Here is an 11,605-nt window from a genome sequence, read left to right on the forward strand (position 1 = left end):
CCTCATTCAGCAACATTGTAACTTCAAAAAGTCACTGAACAAGTGGTTGTTAAACAAAGACTACCTGTATTAGAAATTCTATTTTTAAAGATACCAACAACATTTGAACGACATGAGAAACTTTAAAAAAACGCCCAACAAATTTTTTTTTAAAGATTATTAAAACATTTGTTCTTGGGTGTTCTTTAAAAAATTTCTCATGTTTTGTGAACCATGCTTCAGTCACAGTTTTGTTTTAAAAATAGGTATAAAACTGAAAATCTGTACTCCATTAAAGAATCAGAGTGCTGACAAAACTAAAACTATTACTGTACTAGAGTCCCAACTAGGATTTTATATATGAATTACAAACCAAAGAATTAGGAGGCAAAGAACAATGATGATCTATGACAAACATCTTTCTTTATACTATGAGTAATATAGAAGACAAATTTGCTCACTATAAAAAAACAAATTTAAGATGTATTTCCCTGTGGCCATTCCCATTTCAAAAGTATTCATCAAATTTATTTATCTATTTATCTAACAAATTTTGTCACCACCCATCTCCCTTATTTAACCAGAAAAAAACTACTATGCATATGTAAATGATTTACTTAAGTTAGGAAATAAATAATAAGCACATTTTCAGCAATGCATTTCTATAAAATACTGTGATTTTAAATATAAGATACAATTTTAAAATAGATACTGTATTAAAACTGATCCTAAACTGGTAGCAGGCTAATAAGAGGTTGAAGAAATTTCAAGCAGCACAACTCACCTCTTTAGATGCATCTGGAGGCATTTCTTTCCCATTTCTAAGTTCCCCATTATTTCCTAAAACAGGAACGTTGGGACTGAAAATCATGAGGTCACTCTTGGCACCAGCCTCTGCACTCACACCTGCCAGGATGTGGCTGTGGCGATTGGAATAAGACCAGCTGCCCACTTCACTGGCACAGACCAGGGTGGCTGTTCCAGGACCGTACACCATGGTTTCCTTTGCCTTGCAGTGGCACCGCAGGGCCACGTAGATGAGAATGACCAGCAAGAAGAGGCTGGAAACAGAGCAGATGGCAATGATCAGATAGATGTTGATCGAGTCCACCAGGGGCATGAAGGTCTCCCCTGATCTGGAAAGGTGAATATCCGTTTTGATGGCCTGGGCACTTGACACAAGTGACACACTCAGGGTAGCTGTGGCAGAGAGTTGGGGCTTCCCATGATCCTTCACAAGAACCAGCACACTCTGGATTTTGCTTCCTTCTGATTCATCCAAAGAATATTTGGTACTCACCTCACCATTATGCTGCCCCACAACCCATGGGCCACTGCTTTCTTCAACCAGTTCATATCTTAGCCATGCATTGTATCCAGAATCTGCATCCAAGGCATGGATCTTGCCTACTATATGCCCAGGCATCACGGGGACCACAAGAACAATCAGGTCCTCTTCTGATGATCCTGACACAGCAGGTGCATTGTCATTCTCATCCATCACAAAGACTTGAACAGTTGTATTGCCACATAAGGAGGGTAGTCCAGCATCCTTGGCTCTCACCTGGAACTCCAGCAGTTTCAACTCTTCATAGTCCAAAGGTTGCAAAGCATAGAGCTTTCCACTCTCTGAATGTACAGAGATGTAGCTGGACAACGGCCAGAGCTTCTCATCTATCCAATAGGTGATCAGGGCATTCTCAGCTACGTCTGGGTCTGAGGCAGACACTGTGAAGATGTGAGCACCAGGGGGATTGTTCTCCTTCACAAAGACTGTGTAGGAGGGCTGTGTGAATGCTGGAGCATTGTCATTTACGTCACTGATAGGCACTAAGAGGCTGATGCTAGAAGACAGTGGTGGAACGCCTTGATCTTGCACTGTTACTACTATCCTGTACTCAGCCACCTGCTCCCGATCTAGAGGTGCGACAACAATCAGGGAGTAGTAGTTCCTGAATGTGGACTCTAGTGTGAAGGGTAGCCCAGTGGGCCATAGGAAAGAACTTACTTGTCCATTGGTGCCAGAATCCTTGTCAGAAGCACTGATGATAGCCACCACAGTCCCTGGTGTGGAGTCCTCTGGCAATGGCACAGAGAGAGAATTCAGAGATACTTCTGGAATATTGTCATTCATGTCCAACACTTCAATGAGAAGTTTACAATGTCCTGACCATGGTAAACTGCCTTTATCTTCTGCCACAATTGGAAGTTCATAAAACTTACAGTCTTCATAATCCAATTTTCCAATCACCCTGATTTCCCCAGTATCAGAATTTATACTAAATATCTTTGGAACATGTACAGGTAGGCTGTCACTAAAAAAATAAGAGATTTCCCTATTGATCCCTTCATCTAAGTCTGTAGCATTCAGATCAATAACTAATGTCCCACTAGCTGTATTTTCTAGCAACTTTATCCTGTAAAGAGATTGATTAAATACAGGAGGGTTGTCATTTACATCTAGCACATTGATGACTAGCTGAACAGTTCCTGTGAGTTTGGGTTCACCCCCATCTGTGGCTGTCAGTACTAAATGATGCACAGGGCTCTCCTCTCTGTCAAGTGGAATCTTCAATACAAGTACTACAGATTTACTGTCATCTTCATCAGCTCCTGAATCAAGAATAAAATGGTTGTTTGGGCTAAGCTTGTAAGTTAACAGAGCATTGGTACCAATATCTGCATCAGAGGCTCCCTCTAAGGGGAATCTTGTAACTGATGTTGTTACAAATTCTGCTATGCTCAGAATCTTTTCCCTTGCAGAGAAGATGGGAGCATTGTCATTTATGTCTTTGATTTCAACCTCCACATGGAAGAATCTCAGAGGTTTCTCTACAATCACCTCCAGATGAACAACACAGTCAGCATTCTTGGCACACAGCTCCTCCCTGTCTATCCGGGAATTTACAAACAAGATCCCATTCTGCACGTTTACCTCAAAATAGTCCTTCTCTCCTTTGGACAGCATCCGGAACATCCTAGGGACCAGATCGCTCACCTCCAACCCCAGATCTTGGGCGATGCGGCCCACGAAGGTGCCGTGCTGGGATTCCTCCAGCACAGAATAATGGAGCTGGCCGCTCCCCATTTTCCAGGCGGTGTGGAGCAGAACCAGCTGCAGCAGCCCCTTCGGCCAGGTAAGCATTGCAAACACATCCACAACACCAGCAATCTCTTCTCTTTTTCTCCAAATATCTTGTCTTAAAGGAGTCAGGAGCAGAGTCCAAGTACCTCATCCATACTGGCAATGCTTTCATCGGTTGAATCTTGACTTACTGTAATGTGCTTTCTCTGTTGTTTAATATTCCCATTGTGGATCCAGCAGACAGTCTCAGTCCGTTTAAGGGAGGAGCTCTGGATTTTCAGTTTCACTTGAAGGTTTCCTTAGGAAACACTGACCTCTTGTGACTGAATTTCAAAATGAGAAACAGACTTCCATTCTGAATTGAGCTATGAATCCTTTTTCCTTACAGGGATTGCTAATCATTCATGTATCTCTGATGTGCAGTTTTTCTTCTTCTGTTTTTTAAATATTATATTAATTTACATCATATATTTATCCCTTAGTATTTCCAGGAAAATACACTACAATGGAAAGGATACTTTTCTGCATCTCTGGCCACCTTTTCCATTGCTCCAAGAGATGAGTATCAAAACAGTTGGGGAGAACTTGAATTAGTTCAAACCATTTGAATCAGACTTTTGACCAAGATTAGAAACAGTGTAACATTAATTCCAAAGAGATGCATAATGGTATTAAAAATGCTATGAAATCAGGAATACTTTTCTAGTTACATATCTGAGTCTTGGCTGGATATGTTGCTCTTGAACCTTTTAGGCAAATGACAAGCAGGGCAAGTTCTCAGAACTCCTGTGGTGTCTAAGCTGGCTTTATTCCTGAAATACATTTGCATATGAAGACAGAAATTGAGTCTTCCATTGGAAATAGGGTTTGTTTTTGTTTTAACTGAGGGCACTTGTCTAAGTTTAGTTTTAAAATTCTCCTCTTTCTTCCCATAATCTTGTGAATGACATAGCACAAAATCTGATAATCCTTAGGAATATGATAAGCTTTACATAGATAGATCACTTTGTTACCTTAACCTTATTTCAGGACCTCACAAGAGATCCTTCAGTACCTCAACCTTAATCAGGTAAGTTTTTTGGAAGAAGATGCAGTTTTTCCTGATGCAATCGTATATACTTGTGAAATAGACATTTAGTTATCTCTACTGAAGTTTATATTCCCAAAGGGTAGTAACTCTTGGTCCTTTCCCCTGATTAGTCTGTTACATCACTTTTTTAGCATCACCCAGCTATTACTGAAGTTATAAAATGTTATTCCTTACCACTATTATATTGCCAAAATGATTTTTAGGAGACTCTAGAAGACATTCTAAGTCACTAGTGAAGATCCTGCCTCAGGATCAATATAAAATAAATTAGTGAAACTAGTTTCAACGTTCTGTTTGTGTGATCCCTTGAAAACGATGTTATATTGGTATAACAATTGTGCATCTATGTGTCTGTGTGTGCTTCTGCATTCCTTTTTTTTTTTGTTTTTATTTAACTTCCTTTTTCATTCTGCATCACTTTTACTTTCATAGATTTTTTTCATCACTTTTTTTACAACATACTGAATCTCCATATGACACCTGTTTAGCATGCACAATTCTGTACTAAAACTTTTGAGAAGAAAAATACAAAACTTCTAACATTTACTCTTTCATATTTCACGGCATAAGTAACTTAAGGAGATTGTCACTGAGTAACCTTACATAGGATTTTTTTTCTCTCTTTGTTTCCTTTATACACACACACATACAGACACACTGAACATCTAACCGTCATAAAACAAGTTGTACCTTTACTTTTCATAGCCCAGAAGAAAACAATGGCAAACCATTTCTATTTGCCTGGGAAGAAAATTGCATGAATGTAATCACCACTAGTCAAACTTGACTCAAGAGTGTCTACCTGATTTTTTTTTAAAAAAACCTTTACTGTAGTTTTTGTTTACTCAGATACAGTAGCCCTAATATAGAAACCATCCAACAACAAATGTGTGTGCGTGTGTGTAACAGATAGTAATTGTCCATTATTTTATTTCCTCTACCCTGGGACCAAGAAAACAAGTCACAGATTTCTTCTGTATGACATTCCTTCCGCTTCTTTAAAGGATGCTATTAAATGTGCCCTCAATCAAGTCTTCTTTTCTCAAGGTTAAACACATTCTTCAATTTCTCCTTTCTTTCCAGCCCCTATAATCCTTATTGCCCTGATTTGCACTTTTTCCAATTTGTCAGAAACTGTATTTCCCAAAATTGGACACAGTACTTGAGATGGGGTTTGAATAGAGTACAATTATTACTTCCTATAATTTGGAAAATATACTTATTTTGATGCAGCATAAGCTTTCATTTCCCTTTTTTTGGGAGAAGACTACCAGGCACAGAACCAACTTTATGGTATTATACTATTTGTAAAAAGTAAGCCAAGAGCCAGTGTTGGTTTTTATGTTAACACTCAACAACCACTCAGTTTCAAGGCCACCAAGAGCTACACAAAGGGCTCATTAATTCATGAGAAGGGGAGGAGCTAAGCATTTGAATCACTGAAGTAGTAGAGGAACTTACATTATAGACAGTCAGCTGTTTCATATAGCTTAATTATTGTCTGCAGTGGAGTTTCCTATCTGGCTGAACTGGGTCTGTGACAATTCTGTGGAGTTCTAGCCAAAAACTGTGTTTAGGGACTTCTACTTGATAATGGTGATGTGTTTACTTTAGGATCTTTGTTCTCCACCAATTTATTGGGTTGAGTTATCTCCATTTGTCTTGGATTAAGTTAGTGGTCTATATAAATAATGGGCCTGAAATTAGGTAGTGAGAGAAAACAAAAATCATCTCACTCATCCAAGGGAGAACAGTTTGTTGGAGTTGGAGAACTGTAGAAACATGATTTTATTCCTGACTCACAACAGAATGTGGCAGAGAAAGTAACACAGAAAGAAAGTTCTATGGAGTTGTTTATCTCTTTAAAAACTGTTTCTTATGATTTCTCTGTCTTTTAAAAGGACAAAATTCATACTGATAAAAGCTGCAGTGGATGAAGGGAAAAGAAACAATCACTCCGCTTGAAATTTCTGTCAGACAATGCACCATTATTGAACCAGTGTTGAACATAAATAAAAATGTTCAAGATGAACTAACCACCTACAGTGTTAACTTCCAAGAAATAATTTATGATTTTTAAACATTCCTTACAACATTGAGCAAGAACAGTTCTGTAATGATCTTTATGGAGAAATGTATATTTAAGATTTTTTTCAGTACAGCCGGAATACAAGTTGGAAGTTGAAACTGTTTATGATGTAGGCTTCTGTATCTATTTAGTACAGAAACCTATTTGGGGACCGTTTTTAAGATCTACCATATGGGATCATATCTTTCATTTATCTCAGCAAGCAGGATCTGTTGAATAGTTTTTCTACATCTGCCTCCAGAAATGGTTGAGAAATGCTAGCTTTTTAACAAAACATATTTGGCAGCAAAATAAAAGGTGTTTAAACACATTTTTCTATTGATTTTTGTTTGTTTGTTTGTTTGTTTATTCTTAGATTCTTGAGTAAAGAAGGTAGGATTTCAGAGTCCACTAGCTACAGAAAAGTTTATTGGTCTCAGAACCATAGAAATAAAGAAGTAGCAGTCTCAGTTTTTTTAAAGGGAGATGAGCCACTTTGGCTTGCAAGTGAGGAGTGGCCTCATGTAGATGTTAAACAAAAGGGGAAAGAGTATAGAGCTCTGAGGTACCAAGCCCACCAAGGGCCTCAGACTCAGTTTCACCCCTCCTATGAACACCAACTGAACCCAACCACAGGGAAAGGAGGAGAAATCCTGCAACACTTTACCTCTCATCACCAATCCCTGCAAGAAGGCCAGAAGGATACTGTGGTTGATGCTATCAAAACCTGCTGAGATAAAGAATGGTTGCATTACCCCCATCCCAGTTCTGTCAGATGTCATATACAAGCATGACCAATGATCTCTCTGTGCTATGTCCAGGCTTGAAACCTGACTGAAAAAAATCAAGATAATCCAGTTTCCTCCAGGACCCTCTGTAATCGCAGCACTACCACCTCCTCAACAATCTTCCTTCTTTTGGAGACTGGCCCAAAATGGTCACGTACAGATGGATCCAGTGAAGTCTTCTTCAAGATGGTGGGAAACACTGCTGTGACTCCTTTCACTTTTGTTTGATCTTCTTTTGAATCAGTTACTATCTGTCCAGCATATCAATTCAAGGTTGGAAATTCCTTCTGAGTTTGGATATTTTTTGAAGACTTTCCTTTTTTTCCATCTCTGTTTCCATCTTAGATGTTTTTATAGATCTTGTAATACTGCTTCTTGTCTCTTCTGACAGGTTCTCTGAAATTCCTTGTTAAATTCTGTCCTGAATTCTTTGTCTTTCTTGGCTCTGGCTTCTTTCCTGGGAAATTTCCACAGTTTGTTCTATGGAACTATTTGTTCCACAGTTCCTTTGAAGTTCAGGGCTTCAAAGCAATTCTGGATGTTCTCCTTTGAAGTGGTTTAGTCAGCCCCTGGCCACATCTTTGTTCTTATAACTGAGCTCTTCTACCTCCTTGTACCTGTTGGATTCTGAGCAAATCAGCATGCCTCATTAGTATATGGATGGTTCGCTCTAGGATGCAAACTCTATGTGCGAGGAAACTGTTTGTTCCCACTCCCACATTCCTCTCTCACTTCCTCCTTCTTCCTCCTTCCAATGTCCAAGGAGGCAGCATGCTTTTGCTGCTCTCCCTCCATCTTGGCCACATGCTTGGGCTTTGAATAAGGAATTTTCCCCCTTATCTGCACACAGCTCTTGGCAGCAATGAGGGCTAAGAGTTCATTAAGTTTAGGAAAAGAACAGAAGAAACAAGGAACATCATTCTTCTACTGAAGATGGATGTAACTGAACCAAATAAATCAGTAAGACTCTTTTTACTTACTCTTTGAACCTACTTTGTCTAAGTGTGTGAGTCTTTATGCTTGGGAGGGCTAAGTGTGTAAGATCAATAACCTGTATTTCTCTAATGTGCTCATTAAAGCTATTTTAGATAATATTCTTTTTCTGTGCGCAGCTTCTCCACTGTGTTAAGCTCTGCTCCATTCAGTGGTCCTAGCTGTCCACTAATGGCTTCAGTACCAGTGTCAATTCAATTTCTGCATACTCCATCTGGGTATGTCCATGTATATAGGTGTTGTTTTATTTGTTGGAAGATGGTGTTAGCAAGGAAGAAATATTTGGACTGACAGAAATTGATACATGATTCTCCTACTTCATTTCAGTGTTCTAGGTCATACAGTCCAACTATATTTTCTTGCTTAATTTTTCCAGCTTTGGCATCCCAGTATCCAACCACAAGCAGCAATTGTCAAATGTTCAAATTGAATGTGACCATAAAACTTATTAACCGCCTCTTCTCCTGCATCAGCTTTTTGGGAGCATAAACTTGGATAATCATCACATTAAAGGGTTGTCCATGAAATCTAATTGATATTATTTGGTCATTGATAGCAGTGTAACCAAGTACTGTTCTTGCTCTATTCTTCCTGACTATGAAGGCAACACTGTTATTTCTTTGCTTTTCATGTTCTGCGTAGTAAGCTGCATGATCTTCTTGATTAACCATGTTCAGTTACAGTCCATTTCAATTCTCTGATGCCTAAAATGTCAATGTGTGGTTGATCTATTTTATCTTTCACTGTGTTTTTGCTTCTTACGTTCCATGTTCCCACTGTAAGTCTGTCTTCAGACTTTGAATTTTCTCTTCCTGCATGGCAACATCAGTAATTAGACATTCTGGAAGCTTTAATCTAGCCACACCATAAACACCATTAGTACTCCAAAAGATCCTCAGCTATTCCTAAGTAGCTTCTTGAGTGCCATCCAACCTAAGCAGCCAAAACATCCAGCACTATATCACCAATTACTATATATATTCAAAACCTCTCATCTAGCCAGAATCACTCAATCCAGTGCATATATCATGGGAGAAGCGCCTGATAATCCCACAATAATTCTGGGCTGAAACCAAGTGGTATTTTTTTTCATCATAGCACCAACATGAAAGAGTAATCTCCCTTTGAATACTAGATTAATTATGACAGTCTCCTAACACTAAAGACAGAATTATGCCAGAGGGCCTTCAGTAAGCCATCTTGCTACTATTAACTGTAAACTGTAAGACATGGTTTGACTAAAAATGGCAGCATACAAATATGATATATAAATTAAAAATAAATAATCAAGTTTTAGATTCTTCATTGGATCATAATATCCCAGCTAAATTTAACTCTCCTACATAAAAAGTACTACAAGAGTCTATGATGGAGTTCCATTTGATAGATACATGGTGACTTTTACATCTGTCACAACAAACAAACAAACAAATAAATAAATAAAACCAGACTTGTTCCCAACATTATTTTTCTTTAATATCCCTATTCTTAAATCATTGGATAGATAAAGATAACGTTATAGTAATATCTGATCATGCTCCAATAGCATTAACAATTATTATAACAAATGATAATTAAAGGTAAAGGTAAAGGTTTCCCTTGACGTAAAGTCCAGTCGTGTCCGACTCTAGGGGGCGGTGCTCATCTCCGTTTCTAAGCCTTGGAGCCGGCGTTGTCATAGACACTTCCGGGTCATGTGGCCAGCATGACGACTCGGAACGCCGTTACCTTCCCGCCGAAGCGGTACCTATTGATCTACTCACATTTGCATGTTTTCGAACTGCTAGGTAAGCAGGAGCTGGGACAAGCAACGGGAGCTCACCCCGCCGCGCGGTTTCGAACCGCCGACCTTCCGATCAGCAGCTCAGTGGTTTAACCCGCAGCGCCACCGCGTCCCCTAAATGATAATTATATTATTATTATATTAATTATTATTATTACTATAGAAATAATTATTATAACAAATAATAATAATAACAATAATCACTCTTTTCTTTCAGTGTGGTATCTAAATAGATCATACTAAAGGATCTGTTCTTTATAAAACAGATCTCTTGCTTGCTCAGTGTGCTTAATCGTCATTTAAGATACTTTTAAGAAGTATATTCATGATTATTATAATACTCTATGCAGCATTCATATCCGAAAGAGGTAAAATGATGAAGGGGACACTTATACACATGATTTGGGCTTGCCCCATTATTGTTGCATTTTGGTTTAATATCCTTATGTTTGTTACAATGGTTTTGGGAAGAGTAATATGGATTGAAGATGTTGTTTAAAATTATATGCAAAAAAGTTCATTACCATATTAAGAAATATGGATTTATCCTTTTTATTTACATAATACAAAGACTGGTCAATATTATATTACTCTACATAATCAAGGATTAATTATTAGAGTTTCAAGTATAGTCTTTTTCCTTTACTGTTTAATTGCTCCATGAGCTTCTCAGAACACTACAGGTATTTCCTAATCTCAACCATTTCCAGCTATGTAGGCTTGCATACTCCGAATTCCCCTGCCCGCCTGCCCTTTGCTGATAATTCTGGAAGCTCAAGTTCACACACCTACAACTTGCAAAGGTTGGGAAACACTGCAGAGTCTTCCCAGTACCAATGTCAGGCTGTCAGATCTATAGATTACCAAATCCTACTTTTTTGAAAATTGCAAAGATTTCCCTCCTCCAATCCTCTCATATTTCATCTCACCTTCAGAATTATTGGTTCAGCTACATAGGATAAAGACCTAGTTTTTGACATAGCAGAATGCTCCCCAACTCCCAAAACCCACGCTAAGTCAATGGCATTCTCAGAGATCAGAAGAGAATTACAGAATGTAAGGATTGGGAGGGAACTTGGTTTAGGAGCGTCACTTGATTTCTTCCAAACCTCAAAAAGTATGACACTACAGATGTTGCCATAGAATCAGGATGAAATAATCCACATACTGGTTGTTAAACTGACAAGGCCACTTCAGTGAGGGTTAGTGAACTCTAGTACAAGGTGATTTTTGATTATTCTAGGAATATGACTGCCCAGTTATCAGATATAATTTCTGTACATATTGTAAATGTATTACTTCTTTCCAGTTGCTAAGCCCTTTACAATATTATAAAATCTATTTCTAAATTTACCAACAATGTATGAACAAGATTAGAAACCCCCAAAACAAACTTACAAATAAAGTTCTGTATATCTAACAGTTTAATAATGTTTAATAAGTTTGCAATCCATGCACCAGCTGTAAATTTTGTTACAAAAAGAAGCATCTCACTGAGAATTGATTCATCAGAGAATGAAATTTCAACAAAGGAAAAATCATTAATTAATGTCCCATCTGTCTACGAGATGAAGATGAAGAATAGGTTAGCAGGGCAAATGATAATATAAGACGAAAAGCTTATTTATATTTACCATCATACAAGAAGAGATTCACTTACTACTAAGTAAACTACAAACTTTCTTTGTATCTTTCTATAGCTACTCACATTGGAAAAAAACTTCTTTAGAAACAAGTATTACTGATTTATAAATCAATTTATTAACTATTAGTGTCTAACAATTCAAAAAGAATATTGTCCCAAGACTAATCCTAAATT

At 38.0% G+C, this 11,605-nt stretch overlaps 1 protein-coding gene across 1 annotated transcript; it reads right to left on the bottom strand.

Moving 5' to 3' along the window:
* Window positions 1–745: 745 nt before the first annotated feature.
* On the bottom strand, window positions 746–3,267 carry LOC134494669 (protocadherin alpha-5-like). Its single transcript, XM_063299916.1, has one exon. The coding sequence runs from the start codon at window positions 3,122–3,124 to the stop codon at window positions 746–748; it is 2,379 nt and encodes a 792-aa protein (XP_063155986.1). The 5' UTR covers window positions 3,125–3,267.
* Between the last annotated feature and the right edge of the window lie 8,338 nt (window positions 3,268–11,605).

Source organism: Candoia aspera, chromosome 3 (assembly GCF_035149785.1).
Source record: "Candoia aspera isolate rCanAsp1 chromosome 3, rCanAsp1.hap2, whole genome shotgun sequence".
In the NCBI taxonomy this organism is placed as follows: Eukaryota; Metazoa; Chordata; class Lepidosauria; order Squamata; family Boidae; genus Candoia; species Candoia aspera.

Excerpts from the sequence above, each read along its gene's own strand:
- LOC134494669 (XM_063299916.1), bottom strand. The coding sequence starts at position 3,124 with ATGCTTACCTGGCCGAAGGGGCTGCTGCAGCTGGTTCTGCTCCACACC.